Source organism: Emys orbicularis, chromosome 4, assembly GCF_028017835.1.
Source record: "Emys orbicularis isolate rEmyOrb1 chromosome 4, rEmyOrb1.hap1, whole genome shotgun sequence".
In the NCBI taxonomy this organism is placed as follows: domain Eukaryota; kingdom Metazoa; phylum Chordata; order Testudines; family Emydidae; genus Emys; species Emys orbicularis.
In genome coordinates this window covers 47,667,343-47,693,363 of record NC_088686.1, presented here as the reverse complement: position 1 = coordinate 47,693,363, position 26,021 = coordinate 47,667,343, and the positions used below count along the sequence as shown (strand labels likewise).

General features: G+C 38.2%; 1 protein-coding gene across 6 annotated transcripts in view; it reads right to left on the bottom strand.

The window, feature by feature from the left end:
• The window catches only part of RALGAPA1 (Ral GTPase activating protein catalytic subunit alpha 1), a 246,013-nt gene that overhangs the window by 206,806 nt on the left and 13,186 nt on the right, over window positions 1-26,021 (bottom strand). For all 6 annotated transcript variants that reach the window (XM_065403818.1, XM_065403817.1, XM_065403820.1 and 3 more), the window contains exons 2-7: window positions 14,026-14,136; window positions 12,248-12,297; window positions 10,726-10,783; window positions 9,515-9,558; window positions 8,719-8,896; window positions 5,687-5,802 (exon numbers count right to left, since the gene is read on the bottom strand). In XM_065403818.1, coding sequence (XP_065259890.1) covers window positions 5,687-5,802; window positions 8,719-8,896; window positions 9,515-9,558; window positions 10,726-10,783; window positions 12,248-12,297; window positions 14,026-14,136 — 557 coding nt within the window. The remainder of the gene's footprint in view (window positions 1-5,686; window positions 5,803-8,718; window positions 8,897-9,514; window positions 9,559-10,725; window positions 10,784-12,247; window positions 12,298-14,025; window positions 14,137-26,021) is intronic.

The window sequence follows — 26,021 nt, the reverse complement described above, 5'->3', positions numbered from 1 at the left end:
AAAGTTTTCCTATTCTTCTTCATGCTAAAGTCCACAGACCCATTACAATGGGATTTTCAGAGCAGTGCCCTTTCAGAAATTATCCTTCAGATATGGACATCCAAAACAAGATACTTGTATATAATCTCTCTCCTCCATCTAGTCGAGGGCAGTAAGACACCGAGAACTCTTCTGCAAAAGAAAGTTAGTGGTGTTGGCTATGATTGGATGACCAATCTGCAGAACTTGGTCAACTGATGGCCATCTGCAGATCTCAGTACAGGACTACTCTGCTCTGCAATTGTGAGTGCTCCTAAGAACTGGACTCTGATGTTTAATTGAAGTAAGAACTGTTCTTGAATTTACTCATGGAATGGATGCCATGACACAATTATGAACAGTTCCTGTTTGAATTAAAAGTACAATGGGACTTTGTTAAAGAAAGCTCCCAACCTGAATTAAAAAAAACCTCATTGGGAAGCCTACTCTAATGGATAGCAAATATAATGACACTTTCTTCAGAGATTCAATCTGGGTAGTGCTGGAAGATGCAGAATGAGGTTCCAAGAACATACTGAATGACCTTGCAGAGTTGGAATCAGGTGGATGCCCAAATGAAGCATTTAATATTGGATTGTACAAAACTTCCTTTTCTTTAAAATGTTGAGAATATTATACCTTAGCTTAGCAGAATTTGATTCTTATAATTTCTACAAATAAAAATAAATATTCATGTTAAGCATTTTTTTTATTTTTATGGATTTTAAATTTTCACAGTTGTGAAAAATTATGGGGAGGACAGTCAATGAGGTGATTAGACAATGAATGTGCAGATTGTTTCTGTGACACCACATCATTAGGGCCATCTTCATCTTGTTAACATTCTCCTCAAATAAGACCTTGTGCCCAATAGTATTCATCTTCCCCAGGCCTATGACTGACTTTCCTGGCACCGTGTGTCTGTTTGACCTGAATCAAAAGATAGTTCAGGAACCAAATCACTCTATATATTCTTCAGTCTTCTCTCTCCAGAACCCTGACCAAAAATATTTTCCAGGAAGAGACAAGTAAATTTCAGTCTTCTCTAAAGCCAATAATATTGCTACTATGATCCCAGAGACAAACCCTGGAATCACGTCAGTTCAAATGATAATGGTCAAATTTGGAAAAAGAAAAAGGCTGCCACCTGGCTGCAAAACATAATTGTCTGAGGATGGTAAAATGGGAATTCTTGAAGAAAAATCTCCTTTAGGAACTTAGATGATTCAGCTGTGCTCTGTTTGTTCTCAATTCTCAGAGGACAGAAGTAGGATGGGGAAAGGGCTTTAATGCTCTGATCTGAAGAAAGATTATGGATGATTTCATTCATGTAGTGGCCTTTCCATGGGTTGTTGAGACTGGAAGTGGGACAGAGCTGTTTCTAAAATTCTTGCACAGCTCCACAGGGTCTCCCCTCTGGACAATATCCAGTGACCCCATCTGATCAAAGCTATACAGATGGCTCTAGTATTCCCTAACTGAGAAAGCCTGGCATTACATGGGGTCTTACGCCACATGCAGCTGGTTAGGAGGCCTGCAAATATCTCTGAATAGAGATGAGCAAGACAGATCAGTTACTGACCCTCCACTTGTTCTAGCTGCCTCTTACAAAGAGGTATTTTCTCCTGTTGTGCTTCAGACGGCTTCAATTTCCCATATCACCAGTATTCCTTTCCACAGTACCTGGCAGGAGTCAGGATTGTGACTTTACTGATGACTGAATAGTCTCAGCTTTCCATAAAAGTTTTCAACTGTATCACTCAGACAGCTGGGAACTGCGTTGTCCCAAGAACCAGAGACTAATATATACCTGCATGAAACAGATTTGAATCCAATTTCCCCCTCACTCACTTTTTATCCAGGGAGAAGCTCTTGGTCACACAATTTTGAGTCCCATATTACCTGTAATTAGGGCTGTCAATTAATCGCAGTTAACTCACATGATTAACTCAAAAAAATTAATCGCATTGTTAAACGATAGAATACCAATTGAAATTTATTAAATATTTTCAGATGTTTTTCTACATTTTCAAATACATTGATTTTTATCACAACACAGAATACAAAGTGTACACTGCTCACTTTATTATTATTTTTTATTACAAATATTTGCATTGTAAAAAAAGAAACAGTATTTTTCAATTCACCTCATACAAGTACTATAATGCAATCTCTACCATGAAAGTGTAACTTACAAATGCAGATTTTTTTTGTTACATAACTGCTCTCAAAAACAAAACCATGTAAAACTTTAGAGCCTACAAGTCCACTCAGTCCTACTTCTTGGTCAGCCAATCGTTAAGACAAACAAACTTGGTTACAATTTGCAGAGATAATGCTGCCTGCTTCTTGTTTACAATATCACCTGAAAGTGAGAACAGGTATTCGCATGGCACTTTTGTAGCCGGCGTTGCAAGGTATTTATGTGCCAGATATGCTAAACATTCGTATGCCCCTTCATGCTTCGGCCACTATTCCAGAGGCTATGCATCCATGCTGATGATGCTCGTTAAAATATAATGTGTTAATTAAATGTGTGACTGTACTCCTTGGGGGAGAACAGTATGTCTCCTGCTATTTTACACGAATTCTGCCATATATTTCATGTTATAGCAGTCTCGGATGATGACCCAAGCACATGTTTGTTTTAAGAACACTTTCACAGCAGATTTGACAAAACGCAAAGAAGATACCAATGTGAGATTTCTAAAAATAGCTATAGCACTCAACCCAAGGTTTAAGAATCAGAAGTGCCTTCCAAAATCTGAGAGGGACAAGGGGTCAAGCATGCTTTCAGAAGTCTTAAAAGAGCAACACTCAGATGTTGAAACTACAGAACCCAAACCACCAAAAAAGAAAATCAACCTTCTGCTGGTGACATCTGACTCAGATGATGGAATTGAACATGCATTGGTGCGCTCCGCATTGGATCGTTATCAAGCAAGAACCCATCATCAACATGGACGCATGTCCTCTGGAATGGTGGTTGAAGATGAAGGGACATATGAATTTTTAGCGCATCTAGCACATAAATATCTTGCGATGCCAGCTACAACAGTGCCATGCCAATGCCTGTTCTCACTTTCAGGTGACATTGTAAACAAGAAGCAGGCAGCATTATCTCCTGCAAATTGTAACCAAGTTTGTTTGTCTGAGCAACTGGCCAAAGTAGGACTGAGTGGACTTGTAGGCTCTAAAGTTTTACATTGTTTTATTTTTCAGTATTTATTTATTTATTTTTGTACATAATTCTACATGTGTAAGTTCAAGTTTCATGATAAAGAGATTGCACTACATTCCTTTATGAGGTGAAATCAAAAAATACTATTTCTTTTGTTTTTTACAGTGCAACTATTTGTAATCAAAAATAATTATAAAGTGAGCACTATATACTTTGTATTCTGTGTTGTAGTTGAAATCAATATATTTGAAAATGTAGACAACATCCAAAAATATTAAGCAATAATGGAATACCATTTAAACAACACAAATAATTTTTTTAATGGTGCAATTAATTTTTTTAATAGCTTGACAGCCCTACTTGCAATATTATCCACCCATGTTAGCACTGCTTGTAAAAGTATGCAGGGGCACTTAGGGAGTCAGGGGACTTTATTTTTGTTGTACTAATGACACCTGGAAGTTTTCATGCCCCAGAGAGATGCCCCAGAGAGGGGACTGAAATGATGCCAGCCCACGCATGGCTGCCTTTGAAAGGCCTGTATAGTGAAGAGACCACTCTTTCAGGTAAAAATCTCCCCAGTTAAAAATCCTGAGTCACTACTCAGGATAGCCACATTTATATGCAGTAGTGATACCACATTACATTTTAACTAGTACACAAATTGGGAACCTGCTGGCCTTATAAAATGGAGGCTGGGAAAGAATGACTCTTCCAGATCTGGGATGCTGCCCCTCTCATCACTCCATAACCATCTGCTCAGGGGAGAAAGTAGAGGCAGTGGTGAGGCAGGGAAGCTGGGAACAAAAACCTGGACATTAGGCCATGGTGACCCACAATGACAGCTGGGAATGATAGCCCAATACTTTCACATTCTTTTAGGTATGGCAGGAAATGCCTACCCCACTATTACATCCTTCCAGGCTACATGAGAAAGAATATATAGCTATAGCTTGCCTTGGGCATCTGTAGACCTCCTAAGCTTAGTTTCACAGTGAATTCTTGCCTCACGATCTAGTGTGAAGATATATTATTTGATTCTCAGCTGATTTGGACTGGAGGTCTTTTTCCCTTAGGAGAAAGAATTCTCTTGGGAGGTTCAGGGAGGGGTGCACACCTACAGGAATCAGCATATGTTTATGGCCTGGTCTTTTCTGCCCTGATCTGCCATGCTGCACTCTGTGGAGCTGAGCAGTGGAAACAGGCACTGAGGATTATCTGCTCTGCTGCACTCAGAAAGGTGAGCAGGGGAAACAGAACGGATTTATTTCCCCTTTCAGAGTCTGTTCCCATAAGCCTGATTCAGAGGCAGTATGAAATCTGGCTCAGAAGACTCCAAAAATATTTCAAGAGGCTAGTGATCTCCCTGTCCTCCAAGAGGCTTGGTTTATTTGTTTCCTCTCCCACAAATGGGCCCCTCCTGAGTTCCTCAAGAAAGGTACTGACTCCCAGAACTAGATCCCTCTCTGCTGAATGGAATTTACATGGATCAGAGATCCGTTTTCCCAGGAGGTCTGAGCCTCAGACATGAGTTGGGATTGCCAGGGGAGCAGAGTTAGAGGTGGCAGCTGAGCCCAAAAGCCCCTTACTGCATTCACTGGCATGGGCAGTGTCCAGTGCCCTCCAGCTTCGGTTCAGTGGAGAGGAAGAGGAGGCAGCTGAGCTCCACAGTCAGAGGTCAGGTTGACGGGCTATAGGACTCAGGTGCGATCTTCCATCTGGCAGTCTGCTCTTCTGGCTTCATTTCCCTCATGTACTTTGGGGAGAAAAGGGCTGGCTGCCCCAGAGCAAATTCTTTTCCAATTCTGCCTGGCTCATTTCTTGTCCTGGGAAAGGAAGGGAGCTAAGGTGACCCCGCCCAGCTTGTGCTGGGAGGGTGAAACTGCATCCTGCCTGCAGAGCTCTCCAACAACACACTTCATACCCACATCGAGTAAGACCCTTTTGCCTCTGGGTTTTCCTCAACCTAGCACACTCCCTGAAGCCTACAAGGGCATCAGCTGAGGAAACACCTCAATAGCAAAAGTGGAGCTGAGGGGACAGTCTCCCCAAAAATCCAATGAAGCTCTAGGGACGCAGCCGGGAATTAGACATATTACTGAACTGTTAGTCTAAACATTTGAAATTTTTCCTCAGAAAAGCTTGGCAGCAGGTAAAGTTGGGCTGAGCCCATCAGCCACATGGGAGCAGAAAAAACTGGAGGGAACTTCCAGAGGCCAAGCATTCCCCTCCTATTAGTGACTGACAGGTCTGGTTCTGCTCCCAAGTTTTAAGCCGGCTGAAGTATCCATTACGATTGATCTGTGGATCTTGGTACAAACAAGAAATGGACACTTTCTGAAAGTATGTTTTCTATAAAGGTACGCTCTTGGAAGGCGAAACAAAATAATGCATCATTCCTGTGTACATTTATGGTGCTGTTGGTCCATTACAGTAGATAAACAAAAAATAGTTACTTTTCTTCTGTTTGCAACCTATGGAACATACCTGAATTACTATGTATTTCAAAAGTGCTTCTAGAAAGTAGCTTGTAAGATCTTCTTGTCCTTTATCTCCTGATTGTGGAGGGACAAGTGGAGTAATTTCCTCTACAGTCACTTGCGCTGTCCAAAAATGAAAAACAGTTAATTAAGATACTGGAACAAATTATTAAGCCATCAATTTGTAAGCACCTAGAAGGTAACAGGGAGATATATAATAGCCAACATGGATTTGTCAAAAACAAACCATGACAAACTAATTTGATTTCCTTTTTACAAGACAGGTGGATAGGAGGGAAGCAGCAAATGTGATTTACCTTGATTTGAGTAAATTCTTTGACACAGTCCCACATGACATTCTCATAAGCCTACTAGTGAAATGTGGTCTATATGAAATTATTATAAGGCTGGTGTGCAAATAGTTGAAAAACTATACCCAAAGAATAGTTATCAATGGTTCACTATTAAGCTGGGAGGATGTATCGACGAGGGTCCCACAGGAGTCTGTCCTGAGTCTGGTACTACTTAATATTTTCATTAATGATGTTGATAATGGGGTGGAGAGTATGCTTATAAAATTGCTAATGACACCAACCTCGGAGGGCTTGAAAGCCTTAGGAGGACAGGATTAGAATTCAACACCCTTGACAAATTGGGGAATTGGTCTGAAATCAACAAGATCAAATTCAATAGAGACAAGTGCAAAGTACTAAACTTAGGAAGGAAAAATCAAATGTAACAAATACAAATTGGAGAATAGCTGGTTAGGAAATAGTACTGCAGAAAAGGATCTAGGAATTATAGGGGATCACAAACTGAATGAAAGTCAACAAGTGATGCAGTTGTGAATAAGGCGAATATAATTCTGGGGTGTATTAACAGAAGTGTTGTATGCAATACACTGGGGATAACTGGTCTGCTCTACTTGGCACTGGTGAGATCTCAGCTAGAGTAGCGTGTCCAGTTTTGGATACCCGCTTTAGGAAAGTGAAGGACAAAATGGAAAGAGTCCAGAAGAGAGCTACAAAAATTATAAAAGGTTTAGAAAAACTGACCTATGAAGAAACTGGGCATGGTTAGTCTTGAGAAAAAGATGACGGGGGGGGGGGGGGGAGAAATCAGATATCAGTCTTCAAATATATTAAGGGCTATTATAAAGAGGATGGAGATCAACTGTTGTCCATGTCCACTGAAGGTAGGACAAGAAGTAATGGGATTAATCCGCAGCAAGGGAGATTTAGGTTAGATATTGGGAAAAACTTTCTAACTATGAGGAAATTTAAGGTCTAGGATACATGCTACAAGGGAGATTGAGGAATCCCCATCACTGGAGGTTTTTAAGAACAGGTTAGATAAACACCTGTTAGGCATAGATTAGGTATGTCTGGTCCTGCGTCAACACAGGGGAATGGATGAAGTGACCTTTCATGGTCCCTTCCAGCACTATATTTTCTATAGTACATTTCATCAAGAAATATATTGTTTCCCTTAATTTTGCAAAATTACGACAAACAGGTGTTGGAAAATTGGCTGCTCAAAACAAAAACAAAATCAAATACAAATTACAACCAAAAATCCTACCCCAAGAGTGATTCAAATTTAAAAGACTTTGCCAATAAGTCCCCTACAAGTTGCCTTACCATGCCCTTTGTACTTTTTTCCACTTTTATGTGGTAAGCACACATCAATCATCATCATCATCAAGGCTATCTGTGCGTACTTTTGAATACTTATTTTACTAAATCTATCTGCTGAGTCCCTATTTTAAAAATCTGTTATCGTTGCATTTTGGAATTTTCCTTGTTTGGCTTGACTTTATGGATTTCACGCTTTTGTTTTAAGGAATTAAAATATCTATCCTATGGTTCTTTCAGTTGTTCTTTCATTAGTCAGTAATCTTAAACCGATTTTATGATTATTGTTGCTGCTTTTAGTTACATGTTTATTTAAACTCTCCAATTACATTAGTTCAGTGCTTCTCTATTTTGTACTCTCTTGTAATCAGAGCTTGAGCATTTTTTCCAGCTCCTCGTCCTCCATAATTCTTTGCTGCCTAACAGCATGTAAGTCCTGCCCTGTTTGTTCCTCCTTTCCTATTGTTCTGGACACTGCAGGATGATAGACAAGTCAACAAGAACCTCTGGGGTCCCTGGCACAATCTGCACCATGGGGCTGCTCTGAAACTGCAACCCCTGGAAGCCCTGGTGTCCCCAGTAGCCCACCAGGATAGCTGCTGGGAAACCAAGCATGGCCTGTGGTGTTTCACTGGAAGTTCATTGAAATGGATATGTTTCCACAAAATATTTTACTTTTGACAAATCAAGTTTCTAATAAAAGCCAGTTTTGTCAGAAAATTCTGAACAGCTCTAGTTATGATAACCAATATGAGAGGAGATGATGCTATGAATCTGTTTTTTTGGAAAAGGTGAAGTTGAAATAAATCTTCATACAGGGGTCTTATGGAGTTAGTGATACAGCTACAGGTATAAATGTTGCTCCGAGTGATCTGCGGAACTCATTGTCCCAAGAAATCATTGAGACCAAGAATCTAGTAGGAATCAAAGGATCAACCATATGAATAATGAAAATATCCAGTTGCATTAGCTAGTATAAAAATTAAGTCATAAAAGGATATAAACCCTTATGCCTTATGGCACAAGGCTGCAATTAGAGGTTACAGTTTCTCCTATGGGCAGGTTATTCTATAATCGTCCACTATGGTAGTTCATAAACCTGTCATTTGAATATCAGGTACTGGCCACTGTAAAGATACTGGATTAGATGGACCACTGCTCTGCTGCAGTAAAGCAACACGTATGTTCCTAAGAGATTTGGGAAGAGAAAGTCAGGGTCAAGAATGACACCAAGATCCTAAAAGCCCTGAGCACAGCTGCACTCATTAGTGGTTCCATAACCCCTATGGGTAACAGAAAGCATGTCAGACAACTTACTTTAGTTATTTCTACAGTTCCTGAGCAATGGAAAAGTTAGTCAAATGGGACCATGTAAAGAACTGGGTAATGTTACTAAATTACTTACTTTCTTGAACATTAAGTGGAGGGTTAATGAGATTATCTAGTGTTCGAGGTCCATACTCAGATTGTGGTGATGAAAATCCAGGAATTAAGCAAGAAAACATACATAGCTGTTCTTTACTACAGTTATTCTGAAGTGCTTGCAACCACAAGAGGAAGAGACGCACACCTTCTCGACGGATCTTAAAAGGGGAAAAAGGGAGTTTTTTGTTTGTCAGTCTCTTGGCTTTTTAAGTTGCATTACACTCTAGTGTGTAGACTTGCAAATAGCTTCCTTACATATGCATACAAATAAACAAAAGGACCAGATCTGTAAAGTACAAAAGTACTATTTTTGCACACTCTCTCCCTTTCAATAAAGAACTGCACCGTAGAGGGCATGTCAACAATACCACTCTTTTCTTCAAAAGTAATCAAAGTGTTGCAAAATCTATTTCTTAAATTATTGGATCTTTCTGCTCATAACCAAAACTATGATAGAAAAAGACTGAAGTCTCGTATTATATAAATGAACCAAAAACTATTCCTCTCCCCATATAAAGTAAAAATCAGGACTTCTTTCCTCTTGAAAGCAAAAATTAAAGCGCCAATCCTGCAAATGCTATGCACCTGCTTACCTCTATGGGACTTCTCAAGGTACTAAACCAGGTGCATAGAAGTTGAAAGGTTCGCCGCCTATTATGAACGTAATCAATCTTGTTAGTCAGTGTTACTGTTTTTGTGCCAGTGATTATTCTAAGAAAAACAACATATACACATAAAAATGCAAAAGCAAAGGTATAGGTATTTATTTTCCTTACCTTTAAGGAATTTCCGGTGTGAAGGAGTTTCTTTAAAATCAAGCCTGAAAGGAAAATACGTTTTAAAGATGTTCTTTGCTCTTTATTCAACTTCAGATGTCAGAGTTCTCGGTCAGACTTGATAATCTTTTAAGCAAGTCCTTGGCAATCTCCAATTTACTCTTGGTGAACTTGATATCCTCTGACAATCATCTCAATGCCAGAAGGGGGAAGAAAGATCACCTTCTTACAAGATCTGTTCCTTTTCTCATAATCAATACCAAAAAATTTATAGAAATGTAGGATGGTGGACAATCTTGAAGGTGGGAGGCTGTCTGAACGCTGGATCCCCACTGTGGCAGTGGGCATGCTGGGAAACTTTTCAGAGACAATAGGTAAGTTTCATTAGAAATGGGAGTTTAGTTTGAAAGCAGAAAGCTTGTGGTTGCATCTTTATGTTTATCTTCTGTGTAACTTGTATGTGTTTGCTTCCCCTTACAATTTTCGACTTTGAATCTGATTTTTCTATCAAATAAAACGTTTTGTTTATTTTTAACCAAAGCAGGTCTCCAATGTGCAAACTATGTGGAGTGTGCGCGCCAAAGCAAGCTGTTGTCAGGGGGGTGGGGGCAGATTTCATGCATTTGAGAGTGATGAACCAGATGGGGAAAGTGCAACTGTCCGGTAGTTAAGAACTTGGGATAGACTGATTTGGGGAGACTAGGGACTAGAAGGGCTGTTGGGGTCACCCTGAAAGGAGTAACTATTCTGGCGGAAGCCAGGGTGAGACTTTATACTTGTGGGCTGGCTACTGGTATCAGGGCTCTGAGCCATAGCAGTAAGGCACCTGAAGTTACAAGGCAGGTAGTGACAGAAGCCCTTGCTGGTCTGAGTGATCTCCAAGTGTCACAGTGCCTTAACGATCTCTCTAGAAAAACCATTTCATAATATCAGTTACCATATTGTTAAGAAGCTTAAGAACATCCAGACTAAGTTTCTTTTTAAAAAGTTGCAGAAGTTTCAAGTCCTTGCTCCTTATTATGCCACTTTAAGTAAGTAATCCCTATCCCCTCCTTTATATTATCACGCAAATAAAACTGTCAAACTTAAGACATTAAAGAACTCAATTACACTTTATATAGTATCTTGTTTGATTCTATTTTTTTTAAACCACTTATAGGAAAAAAAAAAAAAAAAAAAAAAAGAGACTTATTTTTTAAATACAAACTCACCAATACTATGAAACTGCCACCTCTGGTGAATCCTTTCTGGAAGAAGTTGTAAAATTTTCTACAAAAGCAAAAGCCAACAATCCACACTACACAGTTATTACCTAAAAACGCATGCTAGAAATACCAAAGATTAACAGCAGTTATCAAGGGAGAAAATGTAAGTTTTCTTAATTAATAATGCTGTCTTTTTGTGGCATCCACCCACCCCAAAAAAACAGCCACCCACAGGAAGATAAGCAAATTTTTAGAAAATTAATTTTATCTGCATCCAAGATACAAGTTAAATATGCATATGCAGCATTTCGCTGTAATTATATAAATGAACAGGTATTTCTATAGTGTCATCCCATGTATGTGACCACCTCCAGTATATGACAAGCTATAAACAGCTTGATTCACCATTGAATTACATTCTTTGTGGGGACACAAGGTAGGTGCGGTAATATCTTTTATTGAACCAACTTCTGTTGATGAGAGAGACAAGCTTTTGAGCCACACAGAGCTCTTCTTCAGGTCTGGGAAAGATGCATCATAGCTAAATCCAATGTGGAACAGATTGTTTAGCATAAGTAGCTAGTACAGTCTAAAAGGACCATTCAAGGTAGAGTGGCCTGTTAACACCTCTGCAGTCATAGGACAAAAAAAAAAAAAAAAAAAAAAAAAAAAAAAAGAGAGGGTTAGCGGGTTACAGATTGTTGTAATAAGCCATATATACAGTGTCTCTGTTCAGCCCATGATTTTTAGTATCTAGCAGAGTGATCAATTTAAGCTCCCAAGCTTGTCTTCTGAAAGTGTTGTGCACATTTCCTTTGATGGTGAGGACTGATCGATCATTCTATATCTGACCTCTTTGTGAAGTGTTCACCCACAGGTGATAGGATATTTTTGTCTTTTTATAATTTTCCTGTGTGAGTTCATTTGAGAGCATAGCAATTGTCTGGTTTCACTCACACAGAGTTATTGGGGCATTTAGTTACCTGGATGAGGTATGCCACATATTGTGTTAGGCATGTGTAGGATCCAGGGATGACTGCAGAGATGTTAATAACAATCTGCCTCGAATGGTCCCTTACAATACATGCTAACTACTTACCCTAAAAAAAAAAAAAAAAAAAAAAACAGATCCACTTTGCATTTTGCTGTGATGCTGGAAGTACCTTTTCCAGAATTGAAGAAGAGCTGTGTGTGACTGGAAAGCTTCTCTCTCACCAACAGAAGTTGGTCCTATAAAAGACATTACCTCATCCACTTTGTCTCTCTAATATCCTGGAACCGACACAGTTACAAGTACACTGAATACATTCTTTTTTGGGCAGTTAATATTTAACCTGTGTAGTTGCACCCAAGGAAGCAGCCAATGGGCCTACCAAAACCATATTCGTTGACCCTCCCCATGAAATTATATGATTTGCTCCAACTTCTAACAGCCTAATCCTACAGTTCCATTGTGTTAAAACCCAATAACTTTTCTGGCAAATTATCTGAGTCAAAAAACAATACTGGAAGATTCAAAACATCTTACCTCAAAAATAAAAAGTATAGCATCTAATTCTTCCCTCTGAGACTTGTGACCTAAATTTAATTTAAAAAGAATCCTTAAATTATGTAGTTTTCATTATGAAGAGTCATTTAAGGGCCATTGACTAAAAATATAAATACCCAAAACGTCTATACTTCTACAGACACAGAAAGTAGATTTCTCACATTCCTTCCATTGCATTAAGCCATTGCATTGGTTTAAAATAATACCCTGTGTCAAGGCTGTATCCCTACTTTGAACTTTAGGGTACAAATGTAGGGGCCTGCATGAAGACTTCTAAGCTTAACTACCAGCTTAGTTCTGGTCCGCTGCCACCATCCCAAAGCTAATTCCCTTTCCTGGGTAGCCTTGAGAGACCTTCACCAATTCCCTGGTGAATACAGATCCAAACTCCTTGGATCTTAAATAAGGAGAAATTGACCCTTCCCCCCTCCTTCCTTTCACCAACTCCTGGTGAATACAGATCCAAACCCCTTTTGGATCTTAAAACAAGGAGAAATCAATCAGGTTCTTAAAAAGAAGGCTTTTAATTAAAGAAAAAGGTAAAAATCATCTCTGTAAAATCAGTATGGAAAATAACTTTACAGGGTAATCAAACTTAAAGAGCTTAGAGGAACCCCCTTTGTCTTGGGTTCAAAGTATAGCAAACAAAGATAAGCACTCTAGTAAAAGGTACATTTACAAGTTGAGAAAAACAAAGTAAATCTAAGACGCCTTGCCTGGCTTTTACTTACAATTTTGAAATAAGAGAGACTTGTTTAGAAAGATGGGGAGAACCTGGATTGATGTCTGGTCCCTCTCAGTCCCAAGAGCGAACAACCCCTTAAACAAAGGACACACACAAAAGCCTTTCCCCCCCCCCAAGATTTGAAAGTATCTTGTCCCCTTATTGGTCCTTGGGGTCAGGTGTCAGCCAGGTTACCCGAGCTTCTTAACCCTTTACAGGTAAAAGGATTTGGAGTCTCTGGCTAGGAGGGATTTTAGTACTGTACAAAGGAGAGCTGTTACCCTTCCCTTTATAGTTATGACACCCTGTATTTTGACATTATATTTAGAGTCTACAGATGAACACACCTGCAACCAACTGTAACTATGGAGCTAATGACTAGTGTAGTCACTAAAAATATAAAATGCAAAATATTTTGCAGGGATAAAAATACAAAACCTAGGTGTAAGTGGTATTTATTTAGGTTTCAGAGCAAACTTTTAGATTTCACTTTAACTGCATTAAAATGTGAAACTGCACTATTAGATAAAAAGGTTTTGAGTTCTGGTTTATATTTTTCTCACAGACTATTAAAGCAAGCTCTGGAATGGAGTTATAACATTCAACAAGAGAGAATTAAAGAACTTTTTAACAAAGGTGATGTTTTTTGACCTGCCCACCCTCCAGATCAAGTTATACCACACACTTTATGAAACATGCAGTATTTTGGGAAATAAAAAATTATTTCTTTAAATCTACAAGAACAGAGCTAGCCTTAATATTTGAAGATCCTCAAATCTGCAAGAAGATTAGAAGGGCTAGCAGGCGAGCTTGTCTCTCCTTGCCCCATATGAGTGTCAGTTGCTTCTCCCTTTGTATCTTGCTAAGAGTGATCCAACTGGTGAACCTGCCTTGGATCTCTCAGCCCACGCAGATAGTACCAAACAGTTGAGCACACAAATGATGGAATCAAGACCAACCCTGCTTCAAAGTGTTAATAAATACAGCTTCAGAGAAAGTAATTTCAAATTTGAAAGACATTTGAAATTCTTACCTTTTTGTTTGAGACCTACTTCAATAGTCACAAAATTTTCAAAGAACACATAATATATAGGTGAAAAGTGTAGGTCAAAAAACTGTTTAAGATCAATGGACTCTGCATTCTCTGAAAGATAAACAGAAGGTTATTTTTCTCTCTCATTATCTAGCCTTATGGTTCATCAAGTTATATCAATGTTTAATAATACCAGAAGAGCAAGATGTTTAGGATGACTAATATATTCAATATAGAAGTCAAAGCACTTTTACAATTCCAGCTAATTAAATTCAAGTTGGTGGGTATGGATTGCTTAGTATATATTTATGTTTAAGCAAGACTAACAATGACCATTCTTTCTTAAATTATTTTTGCATGCAAGACATCAACAAAGGTGTCACACCAATTTTATCTTAAGCATTCCTTGAGTGCGAGTCACTCTAGTATCTAGAAACCCATAAGTAGTTCCTCCTGCCCCCCCCCAAAAAAGATTACTTAAATAAAATACTTTAGAGGAAAAAAAGTAGGGCAACTAACCAAAACTTGGACACATACTTCACAATTAACATAGTTAAATTATATGGGCCAAATGTGTCAGTATATAAACCTTCACTATATTGTTGTACATTCATTCCACCTTAAATAAAGGTCTTTTTAATTACCTGTCTGACCATAATGTCCTAATTACAGTCCTCCTCACACCATTGTTCTTCTGACCCTTTTGTTTAAATCTAATGACATCACAACTACCTGCATGCATAATAAGCTATAAGTGACAAAAAGTGTAAATGACAGATGTCAAATGCTTGTGCTTCAAAGCAGCACCCTGGAATCCCCATATTCACCATGGTCATATAAATTATATATTTTGTGCAGAGTATGCCTTGTGAAGTATCATTTTAAAAGTCTTGATCTGTTGAACATTAATATCCTGTTGGCTTGCATGTGCCATCATTGTAGGGAAGTTATGAAGTTTTGCTATGTGTGTGTTTCTAAAATATGTTGTGAAGTTGGGAACAACCACAACCAGCCTTTCAGGTGCAACAATGGAGGAGCCAGACGTGCTGATGGCCCATTATAGGAATCCACATTCCCAAGAACTATCCCAAGTCCTGTATACAATTGAGACTTCTCAGATATAGCACATAAACAATGGAGACATAGCCTAGGATCTTTCCAGCAAGCTGATGAAGTGGGTTATAGCCTATGAAAGCTTATGCCCAAATAAATGTTAGTCTCTAAAGTGTCATTCCAAGTATTGTCATTTATTTTAAAAGGATTCTCATGAACATCTGATTTCTTCAGTCTTTTTCAACATCAAAACTTCAACTGTACAAAGTTTTGCCCTTACCCAAAGTGACTATCAACAATGGGGCAAATACCAGATTGCCCTCAGGGAAGATGGTGGCCCCTTAATCATCACGTGAGGACCAGGAAGCAGGGATGACCCGGGTGATTTTTACCAGGATAAATCATGGTTGTAATCACATTAGAAAAAACTAGTTAGTCCGAGTTTAAGGCATTTTCTATTTTAAAAACGGTTTTGTTAATGCACACCACATAACACTTAGTTTGAGTTACATATTCAAATTTTGGTTACATAAGGCAGTAGATAAGTAGATTAATTTGGGATTGAACAAAGACTACAGTGGGCTTAATATTAATGTGTAATTATTGGGGGGAGGGATAGCTCAGTAGTTTGAACATTGGCCTGCTAAACCCAGGGTTGTGAGTTCAATCCTTGAGGGGGCCATTTAGGGATCTGGGGGGAAAAAAGTCTGTCTGGGGATTGGTCCTGCCTTGAGCAGGGGGTTGGACTAGATGACCTCCTGAGGTCCCTTCCAACCCTGATATTCTATGAATTTGTAATACTGAACATTGGAATGTCTACACATTTTGGTTCGGTATTTTCTCCAGGAAGTTATACAGATGGCTCATTTCAGTTTTCAATATTATATAAACTGAAAAGTCAAAAACATTCTATTACATGAAAATGCAGAGTTGTAGGCTTGAAGCATTAAGCAATCAGAAACAAACAGAGTTGGCCATTTAGCCACACAGCATTCTGTAGCAAAAGACCAACTTTGATGTAGTGGACAGACCAAGTCTACTCCTCAGTTTTGAATGGATGTCTCCAAAGTTTGAAAAGATTCACTCTACACTTGAACACTAATGCAGTTATATTTCCAAGTTTAAGCCAGTATTTACCAGCACCGTGTCCTAAACTAGTTTTTCCTTGGGAAATTGACAACCCTACTAGGAAGGGGACAGAAGAATATGGAGGACCAGGAATGGAACTGTGATGGCATCAGGAGGGGAAATCAGGGTAGATAAAAATCAAATGATTTTTTTTTTTTAATATAAAAGTAAAAACCTTCCTTATAAAATGCTTTTTGAGGGAAAAAAACCTATCTAAAGATAGATACAGTATAGCTCAAGGATATCTCATCATGGAATAGGGATTATAAATACTAATTCTATAGTATGAGACAATATATTCATGTAACAGTTAAGAAAAGTTTTGTAAATGAGTTCCAGTAGTTTATGGATTAGGGACCCACAGGGGTGTCTCTAGACTAGCTACCAGCAACTGGCGCCCTAGGCGAACCACGCAATTGGCGCCCACACCCCCAAGGGCAGATCTAGGCTGAGGTTTTTGGTAAACTGGGAAATTTTGCCCCTCTTTTCCTTTTAACGTTTTTACGTGTTTGTTTTTGTTTTTAAACCAGAGGCTTAATTATTTGGTCTGTCCGACCAATGTTTCTGAGATCAGATAAAATAGAGACACGAAATTTTCAGAATAGATTTGTACACGACAGCTAGATGATATTTCAGTCAAATTTCAAATAAAAATGCATTAAAAATGTTAATTATAATTTTTATTACTACAAATCCAAAATCATCCATTACGCTATCCTGCTTTAACTGCCATTACCACCACATCCAATACAGAAAGAAATAAGAAAACTCTTCAATGAACTCTAACCTGTATTTACAGAACACCCCAAATAAAAAACACTCTGTGCTCTTAAAACATGACTTTTCTTGCTTTAAGTTTTGAAAATTCAGTCACTAGTTCTTTTAGATCCAGTTTTCCAGCTATTTCATGCTCTATTGACATTGTGGCAAGTCCAAAAAGTCTCTCTTGCACCATTGCTGAACGCAGATATGTTTTTATCAATTTTAACTTTGAGAAGCTACGCTCCCCACTAGCTACGGAAACTGGCAAAGTTAAAAGAATGCATAGAGCTATAAAAATGGTTTGGAAAACTGTCTGAGTTTATTTTCACAAACAAATTTCAGTACTTCTTCAGGAGTGGAATGTTTCTTAAGTAGTCTTGAAAAAGCCTGAAGCTCACTACAAAAAACTGTAGCATCAATGTTCTTTTGAATTTTCATGAGTCAATGCCGACTCCAGTTTTATACAAAATTCTCTTATCTGTTTTGCCGTTTTCTTTTGCAAGCTGTGGATATCATATAGAAAGCCAAATACTGACTCTAGCTGCTGCATCTTTTGTCAACCGAGTGACTAGCAGTATCAAGGACTGCAAAGTAGAAATTCACTTTGAACCTTTGTTTTGGGTTCTGAATGGGTGTGTCTCATCCCCTTCATAAGAAAACTGCTGTTTCTTTTGCCGAATTGAACCTGAGCCAGTTCACAATTCTGTTGGAAACTCTATTTCTTCAGCAAGCGCGAGAGAATCTACCAGTGTTCTTTCAAACTCTTCATCACTTCTGAATTCCTCCAGAATATTTTTAGTTTGCTGCAGTTTTTGAATAGCAGAATGTATGTTCAGGTTCTTTTCCTGAAGCTGCTTACTAGTGAGGTTAATCTCGAAAAGGATATTATACCACAAAATGAGTGAAGCCACAAATTTGAATTTGCAGAAGCTCTTGCAAATGGCCTTTCCATCTGAACGTGCCGTATTGCCAGATGATCCAGTAAAGTTAGTATCATCAGAAATTTCAATTAGGGAATTATAAATGTTTCCAAGATCATAGCGAAGAGGCTTCAAAGCATCCATGCAACTCTCCCATCTTGTCTGACTAAGTGGTTTCACAGTTAGAGAATTCACATGGCAAGTCAGAATCTTCCAATGGCGTGTTGAGTCTGAGAAAAAACAAACACAAACACATTGCAACAGGTCAAAGAAACTGCTTGCCTCCAAACAGCATCTAGCAGCATCATTGACAACCTAATTCAGAGAATGCGCACTGCAAGGAACAAAAGGCCCTAGGATTGATTTCCATCATTCTCCTTTGCACACCATTGTCTTTACCCTTCATATTACTCCCATTATCATAACCTTGGCCATGTAAGTTTTCAACAGATGACGACATTGTTTCAAGCTCTTGTAGAATAGTTTCAGTCATAAATGCTCCAGTCGTCTCCGTCAGTGGTACGAAACCCAAAAAATGTTCCTTTATGAGCACTTTAACATTATCTTCATCTGCAGACTTTTCCATCTCCACAAAACGAATGATCGTCATTTGTTCAACATGACTCACATCTGGTGTACAGTCCAGTATTATTGAAAAGTATTTTGCAGAATGGGCAGCTTCTACAATTTTCTTTTTAATGGCATTTGCTAGGATTTGAATCAGGTCATTCTGCATATTTTTTCCTAAGTAATGAACCTGTGTTTCATAATCAGTTATTTTATGTAGATGCTCCTTCATGACTGGATCAAACAAAGCTAGGTAGTCAACAAATTAAAAAGTTTCCATTATCTGGAGTGTATAATTTTTCATTTCTACTGCGGCCACGGAATGCTAAATTTTGCCCACCGAGAACTCACTAAAGCAATCAGACGCTCTAATATTTGTTGCCAATATTATTCTTTTTCTTTGATCACACGTAAATTTTCTTCGATAGTTTTTCCTTTTTTCATTTGTAATTCAAGTTCTTTCCAATTTTGAAAACATTCCAAATGTCCTGTGAAGAGAAAATTGAAGATATGTTCTTCCAGTCCTTCAAAGCATTTTCAGTAAGTGATGTACCAATTGCTTGATTTCTAAACAACTTGCAGCAAAAGCAAAAAAACAGAGTCCTTTGACACTGAATATTGTAACCAGTTTCGATGACTTTTTTCCCCATTAAAGGAGTTTCCTCTTGTAATGCTGAGCAGAGAATTTTCTTTTTATTTCCATCCTTAGGGAAGGGAAATTTATGAACTTGTTCGGGTCCACATTCCACGAGAATTTGCCGCACACTGTCATCACATCTGAGCCATGAAGCTGGGTCCCCATACTGTAAGTTGTTTGTAACTTCCTCATCCTTTCTTCCTTCTACTTCATTTACTTCAATTTCTGCATGTCCCTCTGAGGGTGAATACATTTTCTCCACTTCCATATCAGTCTGATGCTGTGAGTTGCCTTCATCTAGAAGTAAGTTTCCATCATCTTGAGTTTCCAAACTGCTTTTTTGTGGATGTGAGCTACCCTCATCTCGATGTTCGAAACTGCTTCCATGCGGATGTGAGCCAACCTTCTCTCCAAGTAAAATTCCTTCATCTGGATGCTGTGAACTGCTTCCATCTTTATTTGGAAGAAAGAGAAGATATTCCAGGAAGGATCCCTGCTGTTTTGCTTGGTCCTTTTCCTTCTCAGCCTTTCGTTTACAATACTCAGCTCCTGAGGGTTTTCTTTTTCCTCTTTCTGCCATGGGGCATTTGAATATTGGTATGTACTGTGCTCCCGACTGCAAGCATTATAGCGTTAAGGATGGCTGACACCACATGGTTGACTATTTAAACCACATTGCAGCCATCCCAACGCATCTTTTCACTGCTTAAAGGTTCAATGATTAGTAACATACACTCACTTACCTATTAAACCAGTTAGTTACAGCATTTACATGGAAACAAAATGACCTTTTTCGACATTATAACCCGACACCAGTTATTTGGAAAGTAATTCCCTTCCTCACAGTTACCCGCTTGAGTGTGACATCATCACTTTCATAGTCTATTAAGTGTTAACGCTGTTACTTTTCTTTTATGGACCTTATTTATTACATGTGAGCCAGTTATAACAAAGAAAAGTTCATAATTATACGGCCCAATAACATTAAGGTTTAATAACGCTTAAACATACTCACATTTTGGATTTATAATGCTTAAAAACGTTCTTTATTCTTTGGCATCAAGAAACAATTTTACACAGTATTTGCTCAATTCTTAGCCATCTACCTGTGACGTGTGTTAAAATGACTGTTTGACATGTATCAACTCGCGATATCTCCATTCTACATGAATTTCCGGCTATGTGACCTTGATGTATATTCGAGTTAGGTGACACTAGCATTGCAGCTCTTGCTGCTGGCGGATGTGTTTCATTGTGGCTGAGTTATTGCTTATCAAAACTGCAGAGTGGGTCATCTTGACCCTACATCGCAAATTGAAAAAAAAAAAAAAAAAATTCGCTAAAATATTTATTTTTGCAGTAAATAAAAAAAGATTTGACATATTAATAAATTCTCAGAAATGTAGAGAAATTAATTATAATTCATATTCCTTCCGTACGCGCACAGGAAGTGAAATAATGACATCTTCATTATTTTATTTGTACTTTTCCGCCCCCCCTCCCATCTTTTTCCTTTTTTTAAAATTTGATTTTTTTCCTTGAATTTGGCGCCCCATTTAACTTGGCACCCTAGATGGCTGCCTAGTTCACCTATATGGACTGGCCACTCCTGGGGACCCAATCTTATGGGGCTCCAGGGACTTCTGTATACATTATTTAGGTTAATCTTTCTATCTACCCAATGGGACTCAGTGCTCAGTCTAGAAGAGACCATCAGAGATGCTTAGTTTTGCAGTTCTCAAACTGTGGATTTGTGTCTCTAGAGATAACATGCTTGTTAACAGCAAAAAAGGTTAAATAAATAAATGTGAGAAATAACAGACCTCAACCCTATTGTCCCTCTGCAAATTTTACACAGAGTCACTCTCTTACCTCTCTCTAGAAGTGCAAAGTTTTAAAAAGTTCAATGAACAGAAGATTTTTGGGAGCGGAATAGATCTGGACAAGAAGAAGTCTGGAGATAAATGTGAGAAGGAAGGGAGAGGCAGTAGAAACAAAAGTGAAACTGTTTGAGCAGCATATTCCAGAAGTCTTGAGGTCTTTGAGTATAGCCTCCATTGATTTGAGATCTACCATATCATTCGCTCACTAGAAGGGAAAACCTATAATGGCAGCAGGCCGTAAAAGAGACCCAGTTTGGGAATATTTTAAATGAAGTTCCTCTACCTGTGGGTAAAGACAGGCATGTGTGCAAAATGCAAACATTGCAACAATGCCTGGTTGCCCGAATGAAACAACATCATGAGAAGTGTTCCTTCTCAGGAGGAAGCTGCACTGAAGATGATGAAAGGAAAATGTCCGAACATGAAGGACCTTCAGGTTGGTAAATTTTTTATTTCATGCTTCTTTCTTAAGGACTGCCTGTCTTCCTTCTGGACTGTTCTTGAATTCTCATGTTTGAGCAAAAATATATAGTTGTTACTCTATGGTACTATCATTTTAGATGCAGTTGTGATAAAAAATAAATAGCTGAAATAGGCAGATCTTCCTTTTACAATTTCACCTTTAAAATAGTACTGAGTGTCAGTGAATGCAGTAATACTAAATGAGCAGTATGGTAATAATAATTAAATAACGACATTGACTTATTTTGTTTAGGAGAATCCATCCTCAACATACAGGATTATGAAGACTATCCACCTGCAAGACCACCATTATTTTCTATAGTTTCAGAGTTATCTGCCAATGATAGTGTTTCAGTCACATGTATGTCACATAGCCACAGTATATCACCTGTAGGGAAGGGGGGAAAAAAAAAAGAAACAAACAAACACACACACACACACACCTTCCATCATCCAGAAACAACCATAGATAAGTTTGTGATAAGAACCAGCAGATTACAAAAAGAGGTAATTGATGAAAAAATTGCCTGTTTATGCAACAAACTCTCCTTTCCCACACTTCATTAACATGGTTCAGTCATTAAGATCAGGATACAGTCCACCCAACAGAGCAGATGTCGCAGGCAAATTGCTGGATAATAGTGTATGAAAGAGAAATTGAGCAGTGTGCAAGAGTCTAGAGGATGAAATTGTTAACCTGCGTCTTGATGGGTGGAGCAATGTCCACAATGATCCTGTTGTATGTGCTTGTGTGACAACAGAAGAAGGGAATGTCTTCCTTACAGAAACAATTGATACATCAGGAAATGCACACACAGCAGAATACTTACAAGAAGTAGCAGTAAAAGCGATAAACTGAAAAAAATTCAAATGTCTAGTATGCAGCTTGGTCACAGACAATACTGCAAATGTGTATCCAAGATGAGAAGAAGTTATTTAGAAGAGAGTCCCAAGCTAATAACATATGGTGCTCATTTGATGCACCTCCTAGCCAAACACTTCAGTGTTCCAGAAATAAAGGCTAATTTTGTTCAAATTGCAAAATACTTCCATAACAACCACTTTGCAGCAGCTGCTCTGAAAAAAGTGGGCGGAACCAAGCTAACTTTCCCACAAGACGTGCGATGGAACTCAGTAGTGTACTGTTTTGAGCACTATATCAAGAACTGGCCTAATCTGATGACAGTTAGTGAACAAAATCGTGAAAAAAATAGATGGCACTGTCACAGCCAAAGTTCTCAACATTGGGCTTAAGAGAAATGTTGAACACATGCTGAGTACCCTGAAGCCTATTTCTGTAGCCTTGAACAAAATGCAGGGAAATAGCTGTTTTATTGCTGACACTATTGAAATTTGGAAGGAACTGAGTGAGCGCTTAAAAAGAGAAATATGCAATGGCAGAGTTAAATTACAAGCATCAAAAAAACAAATGGGAAAAGCACTATTTCCAGCTCATTTTCTTGCAAATATTCTCAATACTTGGTACCAGGGTCAAACCTTAACTGCTGAAGAAGAGGAGTTGGCTATGACATGGACATCCAGCAATCATCCCTCCATAGTGCCAACTACAATAAACTTCAGAGCTAAGGGTGAACCATTCAAGAAATACATGTTTGCTGATGTTTTAAAGAAAGTCACACCAGTGAACTGGTGGAAGTCACTTAAGCACTTGGATTCAGAGACTGTTGAAGTGATAATCTCACTTTTAACAGCAGTAGCTTCTTCTGCCAGCATAGAAAGAATATTTTCTTCCTTTGGACTAATTCATTCCAAAGTGAGAAATCGTTTGGGACCTGAAAAAGCAGGAAAGCTTGTTTTTCTTTTCCAGATTATAAACAAACAGGAAAATGAAGGTGAAGACATCTGAGTTAGCTGCAGAAGCCAATATTTTAAGTTTCTCATGTTGACCTGGCTGACATAGTCGATTTAATTTGTTTTTAAAAAATATTTCATTTAACTATTTTAGTTAAAAACAATTTTAACAAAAACAAGCCTGATTTTAAAAAACTTGAACGTTTAACTAAATTCAAAAATTCATATGCTTGTTTTGTTAAAATATTATATGTTTGCTGTTGAAGAAAAAAAATCCAGGATACATAATATTATTGTTTTAGTTAAATAAAACAATTTAAATGCCTGTCTGGTGATATTCTCCTACTAATACAGCATGGAAAGAAAATCCTCCAAATATTAATGATTAACCTGTTGAATTGGAAATAGTTCACCTCCCAATGACTTCATAAATATCTGCTTCAATTACCTTTGGTAAATGAAATAACCAAACAAACAATCAGTCATTTTCTGATATAGCTGTAAAACTAATCTGAAAAGTTTTCAAAATAAATCACTTTAAAAATGTATAGTGTGTACCTTCTAAAAATGAAACCTACATCTATCTTTGAGTTGTGAAGAATATGTATTAAGGTTATAACAACCAACAAGAATGCACTTTTATGTAGAAATCCATGATTAAATCGAGTCTTCCTGACTAGTGATTTAAACAATGATTTAAATCAAATCCACCCTGGGGAAAATGTTAGGAAACTGGGCATGAAACAATGAGGAGTCAAGGAATGAATAGCAGGAAACAGACTGGAGGGAGTAAAGGGGCACATGAGGAAGCAGAGAGGGAGAATGTGATCGGTAGGAGACTGAGGGAAAGGGAGGAAAATACTGGGGCAAGTGATAGTAGGGGGCAGAATCTCTGGGGGAGCACGCAAGGAGAATGGGAGTGGAGCAGCTGCCTATCTTGTCAAACTGGGGAGAGGAATGAAATGGCACCCTTTCCTATACCCTGAGGTATGGGGAACTAAGTGGAAATCCTGCCTGTCAACAAGCAGGGAGGCTGCATTTGTGTGTCCACTAAGGTTTCATTATGATCCTGAAATGATCTCTCTCACACACACACACACACACACACACACACACACACACAGTGAATGGGTGGCTTTCCCAAATGATAAAACAAAAGAAGTGTGATGTAATGATTTTAAAAATCTCAGTTTTTAAACCATTTGTATTTTTTAATGTTTAGCAATGGCAATACTGTTCCTCGCTCCTATGCCTTCAAGAGATTAATTAAAGGTTTGTCTAGATGAAGGAAATCTGTAATATAATTATATCCATGTAGTTACACCAATGTAAAACCCTAACAGAGGCACGCTGTACTGGTGCCAAATGGGGTTTGCACTCACCCCAAGGTAAGCCACACTATCACAAGCCTTGTTTTACACACTGGTGCAGTATGTCTATATTTCTTATCTCTTTACAAGCGTTCCAAGATGGGTTTCTATAATACTCCAGCATGGAGCCTCACGGCTTTCCAAGCCTCAGCCAATTGGCATCCTGGCTGAGTCAATGATACTGTGATGTGATATACTATTACAATTAGGTAACTACCTAGTCTGATTAGACCACTAATTATCAACATACATATCTGAATTTCTTAATAATTTTAGGAAACAGCTCATAACTTTGAAGTATATGATATGGGGGAAAAGAAAGATTAAGAAGATGGAACATTTTAGCAGTTTTCAGTAGTGAAAATATTCCATCCTGATTTCCTCCTAACATTTTACTTGACAGCACTAGCAATGGCAAAATTTATGGGAGTTCAAATAATAAAAATGATTAAAGAGTCAATGGTTGCTGCAAGAAATTCTATTACTCCAGATTGAAACAAATCAGAATAGAATATTTTCTTTAGTAGTTTCTCTTGTACATGCCATGCAAATATTTACTGTATGAAAGTAGTAAGAGTTTTCTGTTAATTCTAAAACAACTTCCACAGCAGGAAAGTACAAAGTATACAGCTGGTTTATTTAAAATATAAAATTGTTTAGGACCTCCATTAAAGGGTAGTTTTTCATGAACAACCTAGTACACCTCCTTTTGGCACTGATCCTGCTACATGTTGTTTCCTCCTCAGACCTGAGTTTTATAAAGGAAACGTGGTGCTCATTATATGTATCACACCAACAGTCCAGGAGAAAAGTCCCATATCCTTTGAACAGGTACAGGATGGGAAGTGGCAGCATAGACTTCAAGACCAGAAGATCATTAAGCCTAACCTCCCGAATGACACACAAAATTTCACCCAGTTATTCCTGAATTGAGCTGAATAATTTGTGTTTGACATATCTTTCAGTCTTGATATGAAGACATTAGAAATGGAGAATCCACCAGTTTCCTTGGTAGTTTGTCCCAGTGGTTATTCACCTTCACTATTAAAGATCTGTGCCTTAATTCTAATTTGAGGTTGTCTAACTTCCACCCATGGATTATTGTTATGTTTTTCGCTACTAGATTAAACAGCTCATTAGTACCTGGTATTTTCTTCTCTTGAAGGTACTTATACACTGATCAAGTCACCTCTCAATCTTCTTTTTGATAAACTAAGTCTCTCATGGCAAGGAATTTTTTCCAGCCCTCAAAACATTTTTGTGGCTTTTCTCTGCACCCTCTTCGTTTTTTCAATATTCTTTTTCAAATATAAATACCAGAGCTGGATGCAATATTATGGTATCAGTCTCATCAAGTTGTAGAGAGAGGTAAAATTACCTCCTTCCTCTTCCATTTATACGT